This window comes from Pseudochaenichthys georgianus, chromosome 16 (genome assembly GCF_902827115.2).
Source record: "Pseudochaenichthys georgianus chromosome 16, fPseGeo1.2, whole genome shotgun sequence".
In the NCBI taxonomy this organism is placed as follows: Eukaryota; Metazoa; Chordata; class Actinopteri; order Perciformes; family Channichthyidae; genus Pseudochaenichthys; species Pseudochaenichthys georgianus.
In genome coordinates, this window is record NC_047518.2 from 31065137 (window position 1) to 31083591 (window position 18455).

Below are 18455 nucleotides of genomic sequence, written 5' to 3' on the forward strand. Positions count from 1 at the left end.
ACAGATGTTAGTAATGATGACAATTCAGTGAGAAAAACTTCGGGCTTCGGCGGTCTGTAGATGGAAATAATGATGATGGGTTTGGGGCTAGTGAGTTTTACAACTAAGCATTCAAAAGAGGAGTGATGGGGGACAGTGACAGCAATGATTTTTAATGTTTTCACGGTGCAACACAGCAAGCCCCCCCCCCCGGAGGGACAGCTGCATTAAGCTGGGAGAAGTCATCAGACTGTTGCCAGGTCTCAGTGAGGCATAAAAAAAATCAAGCTTTTTGTCCATACTTGGGTTGATTGCTGTGAAGTTTGTTACAAACATTCATGTTCCCGTTAAGATTAACTAGAAAAGAAAACGTGTGACTTGAGTTAATAACTGAACTAATAACATATTCATCAGCATTTGCTGTTCTTTGGGCTGCCTCGTGTCTTTGTTTAAGCATTTGCAGACAGAAGGAAACATATTTGTTGTCTGTCCTTCATGTTTAAATCATTTAACTATAGGCTTCATTGATATTTCTTTAATATGTCGATTTCTGACTTTGGGGAATCCTCTTTTGATATTCCAGCATTTGCTCAAACTGTCTTTGTGGCACTATAGATGATTGTAAAGAGATTATGAGATGATTTTTATAGTATTGTTCTCTAATTCCAAGCTTTATTAAAGCAGGGAAATTAAACGTTTCAGTCCTAACTCATGGCATGATATTAACCGACTGTCTGGGAATATTGAGCCAAGACCTCATTTAGTTTGAGCGTAACACTAAAACAAATAAATGCTTGAAGACCAGCTTAAAAGCAGCCTGTGTAAGCTTTTCTCCAACAATATCAGTACAGTAATAATTACCATTCGTGTCATATTCCACTGCACATCCCATGTGAGCTCTTTCTTATTGCTATATTTCATTATTTACTCATATCTTTTTTTTACATCTGCCACCAGTTTATATCTGTTATTCACAGGGAACAGAACATCAATGATTGAAGCAAATAACAATTGCTTTTATTTCACAGTTGTTTTACTAGCATTTAAGTTCACGAAGACCACTAATTTCACAGCTCTTGTTGAATCAGATCCTACATTGAGTATTTCTAAATGAGCCGATACCTAATACTGTGATGGTTTTCATTCTTGTGATTTACCGCTTATCCCCAAAGCTCATTTTAAACCTCTCCCTTTAGGAGGCGAGGCTGCAGAATATCCCCACTCTAGTATTTATTTGCTATTGGATTGTGATGTAAAACGTGATGCATTGTGGGAGGATGTAATCAAATCCAGATACTGGCACTCCTGAGGGTGGGAAATCTAGCCATGTGATTGGAAAATGTATCTTAATAAAGTGACAGCTACATCATCAAGCTTCCCCCCCTTAGAGTTACACATGTATAAACACTGCGTTGCAGAAAGACACACCTGTGACGCACAATCTCTAATAATAGCATCTCAAACCAGCAATATTAAAGCCTACAGCCTTCTTTCATGCTGCTTGCACTTTCCCCCACGTGAGAATTCATTCGCAGATTGTCAGTTTTTTCACATCCTCCCTCAAGAAAATCCACATAGCATGAGCTTAATCCACAAAATACAAAAGATTATCCACTACTACATGCACATGCCTGGATATTACTGTCAGAAGGGGATTTGCAAACAGAGATGAGACAAATGCAGATACACAATATATGGAGTATTAAATCATTACCTGCAGAGTATAATTCAGTAACTCTGCAGCCTACCGCTATCCCACTGAGAAATGTATGTTAAATGCTAAGGGTCAGCTCATAAGAAAATTGGATTTTAAAATAGAATCTAGTGGCATCCATTCATGCAGTTGCTTTTGGTTTAATTGAACAAAATGTTGAGGCACGCCCCGGATATTGCTTGCATGGAATATTAGATAGTATTTAACTATCGCATTTAAAACAAATCAACAAAAACATTTGTGTTTCAGAAAGCGTGTCCGAGGAACTCTTGAAGTAGTTCAAATTAAATCATTAAAATGAGGTCTGTGGATAATCCAGAGTAATGGGAGTATGTGTGGGAAGAATGTTTTTTAAAATGTAAATTCCACACATTTGAGAAAGGTCTTCGAATCTGGGGATTCAAGTAAACAAAGTAAAGCAGGTAGGACCCAAATGCAAATTAACGTACAAATAATTCCTTTATTTCAAGGCTATGCTGACAAATACAGAACAGAACACTCACCGAGGACAAGCCAATACACAAGACAACCCGACAAAGAGAGAAAGAAAACACACAACCTAAATACACCCAGGACTAATCACATAAACACGAGACAGGTGAGGAGGGAGGAGAAAACACATAGGTACCAGGTGAACACAATTGGGTAATCAGAGAGGGAAACCGACAGAAAGCAAACAGGCAGGAAACGGGGGTGAACACTTTACAAAATAAAATAGGAAACCCAAAGATAGAAAAGGACACAAAAAATACTAACACAGACAAATCCTAACAGTTTGTCTGTTTTTCTTTGGGCTAATACTCAGTGTCTGGATTGAACCAGTTTAAACGGTGATTAGTCCAAAGTTTGTGTGGGCTGATATTCCTGTATCGAATTCCAGAAATCATAACCCTCAGGCTACTTCTCCATTGCTATTTGTGAACGTTGAAAACATGCTTTGCTAAGGCAACATGTTGGCTGGTAATTCCAGTTGAGTCTTTATTGTGCTCTTGATTATTTTACTATTTCAATCTGCACATTTTGATGCTAGGTTTCTACTCTCATCAACTATTGACAGCTGATTTAATCTTTTCTTACTGAACTGTTACTCAGAGCTATCTGTGTATTGTTCTACTATTTCAGTTGCCAATCTTGTTGAACTGGTACTGAGTTTTGTTTTTCATGTACAAACAAACCCTTCATACAAAATAACATCTATTTGTCAAGAGGGCTTTTCTACAAGCTGAAAGCATGAAAGACCGTTCAAAAATAAAGAGTAGTTCTCTCAGCCATCTCACTGCACCCACTCAAGCTATTGTGGCATGCTTTTCTAAACTTTTGAATGGCAATGCTACATTAAAGTGGGCAATCGAGCGTTGTAAAATATCAACATCACAAACAAATACCTCAAAAAGAACAATATATTTAAATCAATGGCTTCTGTTGTGGATTGCATAGATGTGGAGGATATCGTAGTGTCCACCCCCTGTACACGTAGGCTACTGTGATATACAGGGTGTTTCTCAATGTCAATTAAAGCTGCTCCAGAGCCACTATTTCAAGAATACTACATCGAGTGCCGCCAAAGTACTGTTCCAATGTCCAGCATACTTGGAATTCTACCGAGCCCGGCTTACTTCGTTTGGAGAAATTTCGAGGCTGCACATGTTTAGACTCCGCAGTCTTAAAATCCCCACAATGCTTTGCGCACGGACCAATTTCCCCAAATCTGTGGCGGAAAATGTAAGGGGGGGCCTCTCATAGGACGCACACCTGCACACTTGCTCGCCTGTTCCACTCTTCGTTATCCGAATGCCAGGAAGTATTCTTGCCTCGCTTCTGAAGCAAGACGCTCGGAAGACATGTGCTACCAAGCAAGCGTACTCAACATTGATAAACACCCATTGTGTACAGGGGAGGACAATATATCATAAATGGCAAAAAAATGGGTGTCAGATTGTAAGTTTTGTTTAGGGAGGCTGCCTGGCTGTCACCTAGTTTAAGCTCAGAGCTACAACATGTCATCAGGCCTTTGGTGTGTGTCTGTCCTCGCATAACTGCAACCAGTCTTATACATATTGCATGTTTGTGAAATGGGGATATAATACCACACCCTGTCTAGAAGAATATCCTCCTCTGGGGAAACAAGCATCCCTGCTGTGTGTACATCTCATTCTTTCTCTGGGTTCTTGCTCACAGTAATTCGCCTTTAACGGTAGTGTCACTGTTGCTCCTGTAAATCCTGCCAGAACAGCATATCACAGACCCGAGGCTTTCATCCACAGAGCAGAAAGCCTCTGACACTCCCTGTGTGGCACTGAAACTCGCGTCCCCCTAATCTCCTTCCCCCTTACCCTTTTGCCAAGCTATCCCACCCCTTTAGGGTAGTCTTCCATTGGCTGTCCGCTCAGATTTGAGTCAAGAAGTCAACAAAAGCCAGACATGTGCAGCGGCTCAGTAGACAGTGTTGGCTGCACTGGACAGCTCTTGGGTGTAAATGTGTGTTTAATGTCTGTGTCACCTCCCTGCAGAACAACAGTTTTCATTTCTTGGTAAATAAAGATAAAACAGCTCACTGCAGTGCACACATATTTATTTTTACTTTGACAGTGATGGGCAATGCCACCGTTATTTGTTTTGTTTTCTCTTCAGCATCTCTACTTAAAATGCACAAGGTAGTTTTCTAAGCTACAGCCTTTTCAACTATTTTGTGGACTTCATTTTATTTGAACCATAATGGTCAGCTTCTGTTTCACCCCACATTGTGATGATTTGAAAAAAAACAGGCAACTGATGTGTCTAACAAAGATCAGCTACATGCATTTTTTAACGTCAAAAGTATGAATTGTGATCATTTGTATTTAGTTCAGTATACAGACATTTACTCCAGATAGAAAAAGACAGCTCTTGCTCCCTGTCATTATATCATCAATAATCTCTAGTGTACCACCAGGCGTATTTAGAAGAAAATGTACTTCCTCATTACTGAAACTGGCCGTTTGACAAACCCCAGTGCTGTTGATGTTTATGGTGGTTAGACATCATTTACTTTAAACAAACTGTGAATGTTGAAAACCACTGCGAAGCATGGGAAGCTGCGAGTTTATTTATTAAAGAGCAGTGGTTTGCATGGATCCCCATTAGTCTCCACATGAGTGGTTGCTGATCTTCAAGACACCCACACAGTAAATCATATCCACCAAAAGCTTATAGGATAAAAAAAAGAACAGTGACACAAAATCAAAACTGGAAAACTGCCTCAATGATCTTAAAAACAAATGACAACTGACAATCATTATACATAACAACAAGTTAAACAGCATCATGAACAGATAACAATGAATGGAAACAAATACAACATGGGGTGGTCTTAGAGCTGGGCAACACATGGCAATGGTGTTATCGATATGTGTCACAGTATTCTTGGAAATAGGAACATATTGGATTTTTCCATTCCTCATAATTTAATGCCAATGTAGGAGATGGTGTATGCTTTATTTAGAGAGGAGTGGAACTGTGGAGGTCAATGTGGTAGATGTGGGTGTAGCACATCTGACTGTGTGTCAGAGGATAACACATAACTAACCGTACAGTCCAGGTGTTGTAGACATTGAAATTAACTTTCTTTGTTCTCGTTTTTTATATTTCTATTCCTATAGAGCTAGGACTATTTTCATTATTAATTAATCAACAAATTATTTTGTTGGAAAATGTATTTATCTTTTTATTTCTAAAACATCAGACACTTAAGAGTAGAGATACATAGAAAGATTTCAATTGGTCGAAAAACCAAATACAATGTTCTCTTGATTGACTAATAGCTCTAATAGTCTAAATACCAAGCATAGAGTAGTTATTAAGGAAGTGAGTTGAACATTGACATTTTTTAATTGAAGTTTTGTCACATGTAATGTACTTAAACACATCAATTTGATTTCCCAAACATGTTCCATAATGTAACAATTCAATGCTATATCATAAAAAGTGTAGTTATTCCTATCATGTTAGGAACTGCATCCTGATTTGGTTAATTGGAAACATGGCTTTTCAATGATGGTTATCCGACTCTGCAGAGGTTAATGTATGTAAATGGCGGTGTGTTTTACAGGTAGTTCTGGCTTCAGAGAATAAAGCTCTGTTTACCTGAGAGGGATGTGTGCAGGGATGGTTTGCCAAACTTTTTCTGCTATGCCCTGCTTTGCAGATAAAGTTATTTTTACCCACAGTGAATGCCATGTATTCGCTAATGAAATTGTTAACGCTGTTTTGCAAGATTTGTCATCATCAGTCTGATTCAGCTCAGCGACAGCCGGTGATTATGATTGATGGACTGATTGATCCATCATCTTGTTCGTTTGCCTCAAAGTAATTAACGAAAATAGCTCGGCTCAGAAAAAATAGAAAAACTGGAGAAGACTAGAGACAGGCAATTCATCAGTTACAATCAGAGAGGACGTGTGAGACAGCACTGTTGGTCAAACACAAGGTTGGAAACTCAGCAGCTGAACACACACTTTACCCAATAGAGTCTGCATTGAGACTGCAATTTAGATGTATGGGAATTTCAATCTGTAGGAGACAGGGCTGTCTTTATTTAAGAAGGAAATTGGTGATATGGACTTGAGCATGTAAGTGCAGTGATGCATTGTATTATCATTGTTATGGTGCCCTTTTAACCTTCACACTTTGACTGTTTGCATGTACTGTAGATTGTCATGAATAATGAGCTATTGGGAAAGAAATTCTGCGTTTTACACGATATGAGAGTCCTTTTTCACGACAGACCTTTACATAGACAACTGCTTATGAGTTGTTGGAATCTTGGACGCTTAAAGTTCATATTCTTTTAGTTCCTGTTAATGCGATGACAAACTAAAAAAAGCAGCGATAGAGGTTGCAGATTTTCACCCTGCCTGGTCCTTACCCTTTGACTCAAAGTATTTGGAGTATCTCTTTGATGTTACCATACAACAGCTATGTCTTCGCTGCTAAGCATGTGGGTGTTGTTGTGATTGGAGCACGTTCTCTCTAATTTATCTTGTCACTCCTCCATCCTCTGGGGGTGTTTATGAGCTAACTGGAAGAAAAAAACAACACAGCATATCTGTAAACAACATTACAAGCTTGTCTTCCATTTTCTGTGTCTTACTTTTGGGTTTTTCTACCTGCTTGACATGTTTTGTTCTGGTTCAGCTCCAATTTCAGCTGCTTAACTTTATGATACCGCTGCTTATCTGCACTTGAGTGTGAATTCTGTACTAAAAACTGTAATGGAGCGTCCACACTACAGCTTCAAAAAAAGCTTGGAGCTGGGCGTGTCTGGAGCTTGGGGATTTTATTCAAGCAACACGACCAACAACCAATCACATGAATCTCCCGCCCCCGACATACAAAGCAAAAAACCCCGGGGATTTTATGGGAGCAATATATATATATATAAACTCCCCAAACAGGCGAAAACCTACCAGTTTCCCCCACTGTCTCTGCCACCTCCCTCCATGCCTGGTTCCTCCGGTTTGTATCCCGGTAGGTGAAGAGGGTCTGGTCATACAAAACCGGGTGATTTGCTACGGCGATAGTTAGTTTCTCCTCCGACTTTTTTTGAAATATAGAAATGAACGGCGGGATATCTCTCCCAGCTTAGACGCGGTTTGGCTACGGCTTGAGCTGTAAGATTTTCCGAAACGGGATTTGATTGGCTGGCGCTGGCTACTCCGGCGTCTCCGGCGGAGACGGACCGCTATGCTACCCACAATTCAGTTCGGCGAAAAAGCGAGGCAACGTGACGTCACCCCATTGAAAATGAATGGGCAGATTGGAGTTGTCGACGCTGTCGACGCTGTCGACGCTGTAGTGTGGACGGGCCGTAACAGCTAAAGGAGATTCATACAGTAGAGCACATTTGGAATAAACCTATCAATTTGGGATTTCACTGCAGTTTGCAACACACAACCTCACAGCTCTGTGTTGTACTCAAACAAAGTAGTCAACAGTTTGCAATGCTTGGGGACCAAAGCATTCCCAAATTATTGCTTTTGTATATTGGCAATATGGAGTCAACTGGGAGGATCAAAAATGGAAATGGAAACGAGCATTTAACTTTGTATGACTTGTTGAAATGTCTGCCTTGTGCTGGACAAATAAAGAGTCATCAAAGCTCCTTCAACCACAATCACGGTGTTACAGCTTATGAAATTGAGATCAAGTGTGAGTGGAGAGCCTGAGTCATTGTGGCTTAGTGCCGCACGGCCCAGGGCACCGATCACACTGAATGCAGGCCAAGGTTAACAATCATCCGTGAATGCTAAGCTCCTCAAAGTGTTCCTTCAGATGTTTAGTATTAGCCTCTGGTCTTTTTCCTTTTTGCTTTGCTGTGTTCCACGCTAACCACTGATGCAATCTGTGGCTCATTAAGACCCAAAGGATAATGTCCATCTGGTACTAAATAGTGATTATTTGACCATGCCCCACAAGGAAAAGCATGATATGGATGACAACAAAGTCTTTGTGTGAACTGTATTGAACTGCTGTGGTCTTTTAACACAAAAACAAAGCCCTCTCGGCCCTCGCCTCGGCACACCAGATTTGTTTTGCAGCTTTCAGCAAACAAAATGTTCTCCTGAGTTAAATGCGACTCAACATGAGTTCAATATGTTAATACTTAGTTCTCCCAAAGGCTATGCAAACATGCAATTATCGCATTGTAAAGCACACAGAGTGCTGAACAATCAGAAGCTTAAATCGAAGTAGCTTTTTAAAAAGTGAAACAGCAGGAATAGAGTGGCTGGAAAAAGCTGTGGTTGGTTTTTAAACCCACAAAGGTTACATAATGAAACTGACATCTTGCAGTGATGCTGTGGAACTGATGGATACATTTTCAAGTCCATTTGCATTACTGTAGAATTAAAACACAATTTGTGTTCTTTTAGTCATAAAATGAGCTTCACTAGACCATTTAGTTGATTTATTCAGGCTTTTACAAACCTGAAAATATCTAAACACTAAAAGGAGGTTTTTAGTGAGCAGCCATATCCATACAGGAATTTAGTCGTCAAAGAGCCTCTGTAAAATCATCTTTCTTAGCTGTGATTTAATCAGACAAGTTGACTGAACTCATTCTCAATTACTGGAGCTGTGTGGGAGAAGGAATCCTTTGAGCCCAGAGGCGTACACAACATGTACATTAACTCATTTGTACTCTTCAGACTGCTGCTGCTTATTACTCTACAGCATATAGAAACATTTTGACAACATACTGTGAGGGTTTTAACAGTGTTCAGCTCAACTTTCCACCAAGGGTGAAAAGGTTTTATGCATTTTTCTTAACAGCACACTGACCCTGCAGTGCTTTAAGAAAACTTTATTTGACTGATTGAGGCAAACTGGCTTATGTTTCATTAGACCTTTTCGTACTTGTTAAATAATTATGGCGATATGATCCCACGATTATTCCTGATCAAGCCAACAGAAAGGTCCCGTCTGTGGGTGCGAGATGCTGTTCATTTCAGATATAATAAACAAACAGAAGCAGACGGAGACAGAGCACCACAGTGACCCATTCATTAGTGAAGCTGACCCTGCAGGGACAAGGAAGCTGTTCATTAAATAGACACTCGAGGCGCAGTCAGAGATCACGCTTCCACATAAATTGTTCAAAGTGTGCCTTCAGGGGACTCGAGTGCTGGGAGACCTGTTGAGGGCCCCACAGGGGCCCCAAATATAACAAAGGATAGATCATTTTATTATTGAGTTAGCTAAAAGTGCCAGCAGAACTTTACTTTTCCTTATAGAAAATACTTTAGTTCTTTGTTAAATCTCCATCAGTTTCCTGGTTTTACTGCATGTGAAAGTCAACACATAAATTGCCATACTATGACTATGAAAATGTTAGTTATTTATTTACACAAATGAGTAGGAAATAGCAGCTTTTTTCGGGTATGCTATTTTTTTTTGTCTTGTCAAACAAAAAGTGGGATTTGTTTTGCTTTCATTTCTTATATTTTACACATCCCGGGATAAATACTGTAATCCAACATACATTAGTGTGACTATAAGTGCATGGTATTGAATATTAGACTGAAATTAGTTTCTTTATCCAATTCATTGTCTCAATTAGGCTTTATGGTCATTATGCAAATGTATAAATTGAGAGCAGGAAGAGCGTAACGAGCTAAATCAGCAATGATGACTTTTATCTTAAACAAGCACCAAAAACCAATCCTTTTGGTTTTTAAAATGATATTCTCTTATTACGACTACAGAGTCAAACATATCATACAGAATGAAGCAAAATAATAAAAATGTTGGTGTTGGCTATGGTTAAGTTAAAGAAAGAGAAGTTTTATTTCTGATTGCACCTAAATTAGCTAATTTAAGGAGTACAACTATGAGCAAAGATCATCTCTGGATGGCCAACATATTGCAGCACAATCCAGCGCATTGTGTCTTGGCCATCTTGTTCTTTAAGAGAAGACAGGGTTTATAATTACCTTTTTATTTGTCAACACATAATACAGCTTTGCTCTTCATTCCTGTACCGTGTTTTCAACCGTCTAACCCCTGTATTTCCTTTGCAACTTGTCACTGTATTCTCAGTGTTTAACTGTGATGCTCGTCTTGACAATGCCATGAAGCAAGACAGCACAAACACAAGGTCGCTGACAGAGAGCGTTGAGTGTTTCTCTATACATTTCCTCTATACATGCTTTATTTGTCAATATATATGTTTTCTTAACCCTCTCAGTTCTGAAAATATGCTCCCTGTATTGCATTCATTCTCATAAATCTAAATGTTGAATGTCAAGTCTGCAGAGGTCAATCTAAAAGCACAGTCAGCTAAAAGAATAAACAGAGAGAGAAAGAATAGTTTCGTTGCCAAATGATAAAATAAATTTACATATAGATTGAACATGCCCTGAGCTCTCTGCATGCAGGACTAGTAAAACTGCATCATCATCAAAATCAACTCAACTTTCACAATGTCAATCGGTTTGATAGCATTTCCTCCCCTTTCAAAATCAAGAGATCATTATACAAAAACATTTTTTAGGAGACCTGATGTAGAGTAGAGTGACTAGTAGATGCTAATTCGGTAAATACTTTCTGGTAAACGGTGATAAATGGAGGTGAAACACAGTTTGTTTGCAGAGTGTCAAATGGTGCTGCCAGACTGCATGCAATATTTAAAAGTTAGCTGTAGGCTACCAGGGCTTCACATTGAATTGGAGAAGAAAGAGCGAGTTTCAGTGTTAGCTGCAATGCTCTGAGAAAACAAAACATGTCATGTATGATAAAAGGGAATGAGGCTCAGAGTAAACAAGACTCTTACTGTGCATACTTAGACCAGGCATCTTGAATATGGCGGAGTTTTGTGATCTTATATCTCTGTTTCACATTCTGGGCTGGAGGAGGGTTCAGTTGGAGAGCTGTGCCAGAAAATAAACATGGAGGAGATGACATTTGGGATGGATTAGATTTTGGGGTGGAGGTGTTTTTCTTTTGGTACCAGAAAACTAAATTATTCTGTGTTTTAGATTCTAGATCAATCTCAATCTCAATCTTTATTTATATAGCACATTTAAAACAACCTCAGTTGACCAAAGTGCTGTACAGGTAATACATACAATATAAAATGACACAATGGGAGTCAAATAATAAAACAATAATTAAAAACATGATCAAAAGCACAATAACTATAGAAACATATAAAAACACAAACAAATGTAAAAATGCAATGTTCAACTAGTATAAAAGCTATTCTTCACTGCATTTTCTTCCTCTGCCTCGCTATCAGCTATAAAGATATCATTCAGTTTGTATTGTGAAAACGACCAAGACCACTTTTTCCTTTATTAGATTAAAACAAATGCCACATTGATGTTATGGACTCAAACAAACACCCAGAGGATTTGTCTGGGGAATACTAATGTATTTTATCCCTCGTCCTTACATTCAGAGCTTCTAAAACAACTAGTAGCATGACGTGATGTGGAAGTAGATGCCCAGCAAATGTACAGAATAAATCACTCGAAAATTGGACATTGATGGAGTGTGTTGATAAAGTGAGGAATAAACCGAACATTTAGAATATGCTTTGAGGCTTCTGTGATCACGGAGTCATGTTGACTGAAGACGGATCCTGTCAGCTGTATCAGCCCCTCCACCTCTTAACTCATTGGTTAATCAACGTAACAACACCAGACGGACCACGAGAAGCTCCACACGTGGCGACCTATCAGTCCCATTCAGGAAGAGTACTTTTGGTCAGTTATCATTCTCGGTCACAGCAATACAAAACTGGAACTCTCTACCCACTCAAATCAAAGACATACATACACATCCCACCTTCACAGCTCACTTAAAAACATGGTTCACTGAGAACTACACCTGCACACACTAGTCTGGGTTGAGTATGGCGTGAGTGTTACATGTTGTGTTACATGTTGTGATACATGTTGTGATCATGGATGTTGCCCCTCGTTTCTGTTATGTGATTGTGATGTGCTATATGTGACATGTACTGTATATAGTAACGTGTGTTGTTTATTGTTCTCTTTTATCCTCACACCGGTATCTACTTGTCTTTCCTCCTTTTTATTTTATTTTATATATTTTATTATAACTAATGCTGTTGATATATTGTAATTTTAAGGGTGTCTATTACCATCTGGCTGGGGACAACAGCTGGAAATTAGCCATGTCGGCTAAAGCTACACCATTTACTGTTTTTGTGACAGTTCATCGATGGGGACTGTCCACGACACTATAAATAAATAAACTAAACTAAACTAAACAAGCGGCCTCACCAGAGGCTATCACTGCCGGAAATGCGCTCCTGATTTTCCACCAGGCGTGATTTTTAACTCTGCTTGGATGTAGGTCAACATAAGCTGCCCTCACACCGACTGCCCATTGCCCACGGAAGATCCAATTAGCCCGGGGGCCACATCCTAATATATCAATTACCTGAGAGGTTAATGTGAAGCTGCCCATTAGTTTGATTTCTCCTCAGTGATAGTACAAACCTGCTTTAATTAGTGTTTCTCAACTTGCTTGCACCAGCTGACACTGACTGTGTTTAGTGGATTTGTACACCTTTGGTGGAGTTGTGGAAGTTTACAGCTGCAGGACATATGAGATGTATTCACAATAATAGCTCACTCGTGTTCTTCGTAGTGAAGGAACATTATGACTCATTGAAGTGTTTTTATAACTTCAATCTCTAACGTCACCACCACCGAGCTACAGGTGGACTGTAAGGAAGGTTTTTTATTGAAACTCTCATGTCTGAATCAGAATACCTTTATTCGTCCCACAGAGGGGACATTTGCATGTGTTACAGCAAGAAAAGAGCCAAGGACAGCCTCATTTTAACCACGAAACATGCATACAAAAATATTAAAGATACAAAAATTACACAATTGACACAAAAGGTGCTTGTTATCAAGAGCTTTTTTAGGGAGCTACAGTAAAAGCTTTGCGAAGCCTGAGTGGATTGCAGTAGTAAGAATAGTTTGTATTTTATGTCATAGTTCAAATATGAATTGCCCAAAAACATGTTTAAAAAAAGGAAAACATCCAAATAAAACATTTACTTTGAGACGAGGAAACAGAAAGTGCAAAAACGTTGACTCATTCGTCAGGTTTTAGGACTTATTCCTGCGAAGCTCAGACTTCCTCTTCATTACCTGCGTCCTGTTCTAGCACTTTCTGCTGGATTTCTTACGGCAACACTAAGAGAGGGAGCCATTGCAGAGACTTGTTTACAGACACATTGATGTTTGCGGCAATTCCTGCTGGTTGCCAATTGAGTTTGATAAATGCCACAGATTACTCCCAGCCCCTGCAAATATGCTTTCAGACACTTTCCTTTGATCACTACTTATCTCCACTGTCGCACATTGTATTTGCATTGCACAATTACCCCTCCCCTGTAGCACCCAGACTGTTTCTGTTTCTACTATGCACCAAGAATTGACCTATGTGTAATGGTGACACGTATTTTTTTATTGAATATGATGTATTAGTTGCACTCATACATGATGTGCTGCGCGATGCCAACGGCTTTTCAACATATTTTCCATCAAGGACTGCATTAGGGAGTTGTCTGTGAATGTACTGTCATCCTTGAACATGCATTATGTGTTTCCTCATTTGACAAGCTAGAGTAAAGTGTCTCAGTCTGTCTTTAGCCTTCGGAAGGTTTGAAGTGTTCGACTAATTCACGCTTGCATAATGTGGTTTTCGGTTTTAAAGCCACACAAGAGTTTTTGAGTTGTTTGTAAATTCAGGACTTCAAATCAATTCACAGCATGTAGAATTATGTCTTTAAATCTTTTATTTCTACGAATCCATAAGCAACAAGTAAACCTGATGCAATCTCTCAATCCCTTTACATTCGGGAGCTTTATTAGTAAAAACACTTTTATAATTCCCCTATTTCTGAGCTGTTTTTGAAATTATGTTGTTTATATGATTAGCATTTTTACACATTTCATATTGTAATTTGAGCCTCTTCATGTGCTTCACAGGTCCATGGGGCCGATGCATGGGCAGCGACTGTGGCCCCGGCGGCAGCCAGAGCCGGGCGGTGTGGTGCGCCCATGTGGACGGCTGGACCACGCTCCACACCAACTGTGACCAGGGCCAGCGCCCGTCCAACCAGAGGAACTGTTTCCGTGTGTGTGACTGGCACAAGGACCTTTATGACTGGCAACTGGGTGCCTGGAATGTGTGTGTGCCAGTTTCAGCAAGGACCTTATGGGCCTTGCGGCCGTTCACATGTAGTGGAGCCGAAGAGGGCATTCAGACCCGGGAGGTGGGCTGCATTCTCAAATCAGAGGAGTCTCCAGCAGAGGATTCCATCTGTGAATACTTTGAGTCCAAACCTCGCCTGGAGCAGGCCTGTTTAATCCCTTGCCCTCAGGATTGTGTGGCTTCTGAGTACTCGCCATGGACGGCCTGCTCCAAAACATGTGGAACAGGCCTCAAGACCAGGGTCCGCAGTGTCCTGGTCCCTCCACTTTTTGGAGGCTCATTTTGTCCCAACCTTACTGAGTTTAAGTCTTGTAAACCAGGGCCTTGCACAGGTCCAGAGGGCATGTACAGTCTCAGGATTGGACCCTGGAACCCCTGTGTCCTCCCTGTGACTCGGACAGAACGTCAGGTTAAGCGCAGGAAAGGTAAAGACCAGGGGGTCAGGGAGAGAGCTGGAGTCAAAGATCCAGAGACCAGAGAGCTCATCCAGAAGAAACGAACCAGGAACCGCCTTAACCGGCAAGAGAGTCCGTTCTGGGACATCCAGGTGGGCTACCAGACTCGGGACGTGACCTGCATTCATCGGAACGGGAGCATCGGTGCACGCAAGTAAGTGGCAAAAATGTTATGTCAGTGTGACGGTGGAGTTCATTTAATTTGATTCCCCTTAGTAACATTATATGCCCCTTTGAATTGGTTGTTTAACCCTTGTGTGGTGTTCACATTTTTGTTACTCAGCCAGTGTTCGTGGGTCTGGTGGACCCGCTGCCCTTTTGGGCTTCAATTCAACTCAATCAAACTATTTTACGTTAAAATACAATAACAGGTGATTACTTCATCTCAATTACAAGCAATATAAACAGCATATATGGTTAATATTTGCCCTTTTACATTTGTTAGATCACATTAATGAATTAAAGTGCTACTTGTTTTTTTGCCCGCTGACCGGCTGGTCCTGTGGCTCGTCTTTTTTTTGTAACTAGCTGATGCTCAATCTCATCCTCTTCTTCAAAGTCACTGTTGTGGAGGAAACTTCTGTGTAGCAATGCAGTGGGAGTCACCGACTCATGAAGGAGACACGGGACGAGCAGGAGTTCTGATGTCAAACACTGAGATTTAATACAAGCAACGGCCGGAGAAATTCACATCACAAGTCACACAGTCAAAGGTTCTGACTGCACGGGTGGTTTGCCATGTCAAATCTGATCAGCCTCGCATCTTGGTAGACCTTTTAACTAGTTTACAGAGAGTCAAATCCACATATTGGGGATGGGCGTAAACCCATCTGCGGAGGAGATGTTTCTCCCATCTCTGGAGCGTAGAAACCAGCGTTCTCACCCTCGTAAAACCCTCCCTATGCCCTGTAGCTCAAGCTGTAAAAGCTAGTATCAACATACGATTGCATCAACACATTCCTTACGGGAGATAAGAAGCAGGGATGGTCGTACATGTCAACACACAAAATAAGGTTAAATGTCTTAAGTAAAGACAAAATTAATCCCTAACAACTGTCAGACTCAGAATTCTCAGAAATGTGTTCCTCACATTCTGAAACCTCTTCCTCTTCCTCTACTAGATCATCATCAAATGGTTCTCTCTCTTCCAGAATCATTTGCAAGAACTTCTGAGCAGAGAATCTTTTGGCCATCTTGATCAGTTGTGATAAGGAACCAAACTGGCGAAGCTTTATTTATTGATGTGAAAATGCGGGAATGTGAGAGCAGACAGGTGTCGGTGCTTGAATTTATCAACAATGTTGCAACAGTGTGCGGGAATCAAATCAAATCAAGTTTTATTTATATAGCACATTTATAAATGATTTTTGGTCGAGCCAAAGTGCTGTACATATAATAAAAATAGCCTACAGTAGAGACACTTTACAGCAAATACAACAGCACAGATTGTTCAGAATATCAGTATGAGAAAAACGACACCCTCTGTCCTCAGACCCTCACATCGTACAAGGAAAAACTTCCAGAGAAAACCCACAGTTTAAGGGGAACATGGGAGAAACCTCAGGGAGAGCAACAGAGGAGGGATCCCTCTCCCAGGTGCCGTGTGTAAATCGAAGAGATAATACATTTCACAGCATATCGACCGAATGTTAGGAAATGCATGTGTCTGTAATAAGAAGATGAATCCACGAGGATGTCAGCTACAATCCTGTGGAAGCCATCAGGGAAGCAGCATGGCGAGACACTAGGCAGGACCGCAGAGACAGGTTCAGCCATGACCCGAAGTCCACGACTTAATCCAGAACTCAGGATAGAGGATCCAAGACACAGGACTACAGCAAGAGGATCAGCCTCGACTCCGGATCCCGGCGTAGATATAGATACAAATTTTAAAACAAGAACAAAGATTTGGCTGGGTTCATCGGAACAAGAGAATAATGGCAGGGGCAGAAACACAAAAGTCTCACACACACACACACACACACACACACACACACACACACACACACACACACACACACACACACACACACACACACACACACACACACACACACACACACACACACACACACACACACACACACACACACACAGAGGTTTCTCAGCAGAGGTCGTATGAACAACAAACATTTAACTTCCTACACCTTAATCTGCCAGCAGCTTCAGAGAACACTATCAACATCAAACACGAAAGCCATACAGAATAATTGTATTTTTACTGACTAATTATTGTTATCACTCATTACGTCATATGCCTTTTCGGGATTGGATAGTTATCATATATCAAAAAAGCCAAGAGTTTGCAATCTGGTCATCAAAGAAAACATTCAACACAGAAGAGTTTTACAAGGATCTATCTACCAATACATCAATAACAATCAATCAACTATAACTGCAATAGCAAGTATGGAGGGAGGCATGTACAGTTTCCATCTACTTCCTGTTGTAACTGCAGCCAAAGGGACACTTCATTTATACTTAAATTAGTTTGTTTTCCACCTGTTCAATGAAAGCGAACTGGACAAAAGCAGTTCAGCAATTTCAACACAAGCTGTCATGCCTGAAGACACATTGAAATGTTTTAGCCTAAATCCAATTGTAAGAGCCTGTGAAGACGTGCTGAATCAACCCATGCACAGAGATCCTGGCTAATTGACCTTTTCAATTGTAATTGTTCTACCTAAAAAGCGAAACCATGCATCTTCAGCTGTTTTTGGCTATTACAAACAGCTTTACCTGCAGTACCACTACTCTCTGTACTGAAGTTGGACAATGCTATAGGGTCTATTGTCTGATTTGACTATTTAAAAACACCCAAACAGGGAATTGTGGACTTTTGTTTTTCAGAAGTAGTTTATTTGGCTTTCCAAAGGGCCCTACAGATGTATGTCTTAAATATGTTAAAACAAATTAAGGAATGATTTCCCGAATATCTAATCTTCCAGTTTTAATACAGTTTTGTGTTTACAACATGTTTGAAGCAATAGGCTCCATAGGCCCGTAGCTGCTGCCCACTTGTTTAGACAGTTGTTAGGCTGAAGTGGATGATGACTACAAACGTTTTGTGTTAATCACTAAATGTTGGTTCTTGTTACAACATTCATGCCGTTATAAAAACTTTGATTCCTTATAACATGGCTGCAAGTAATCAGCCATTCTGCTAGAGCTCCATTCTGTATCATCTATTTTTCTCTTCCTCGACCGACGGTGAATTAAAAAGTCATAGTTCTTTGCTCGGAACTCGGTGATGGGCTTTTATGATCTCAAGGAAAGAGTCAATGACATGTCAGTAAAGCAAGACATATCTGTCGCATGCCCCTGTACTCCAAGATTTGATCAATGATGTACTAAATCTATTCAGCTTTGTTGGCGCAGTGCTCTCAGCAGTGACTGGGATCAAATATTTCAAAGGAATCGTGAAAACAACTCACATGCCCTTAGGAGTATAAATATTAATCCTTGACTTGTTTATTTCTTGTCCTGAAATATTTATAGTTGTTTTTGCAACTTTCAGAACAAGTGGAACAAACTTCCCAGTGAAGCCGTAACCCAGTCGTATCCTAGCCAGA

General features: G+C 40.3%; 1 protein-coding gene across 1 annotated transcript in view; it reads left to right on the top strand.

Annotated features, from left to right (window-relative positions):
• The window catches only part of thsd7ab (thrombospondin, type I, domain containing 7Ab), a 155402-nt gene that overhangs the window by 32984 nt on the left and 103963 nt on the right, over nucleotides 1-18455 (top strand). The window contains exon 2 of the mRNA XM_071205920.1: nucleotides 14203-15037. Coding sequence (XP_071062021.1) covers nucleotides 14203-15037 — 835 coding nt within the window. The remainder of the gene's footprint in view (nucleotides 1-14202; nucleotides 15038-18455) is intronic.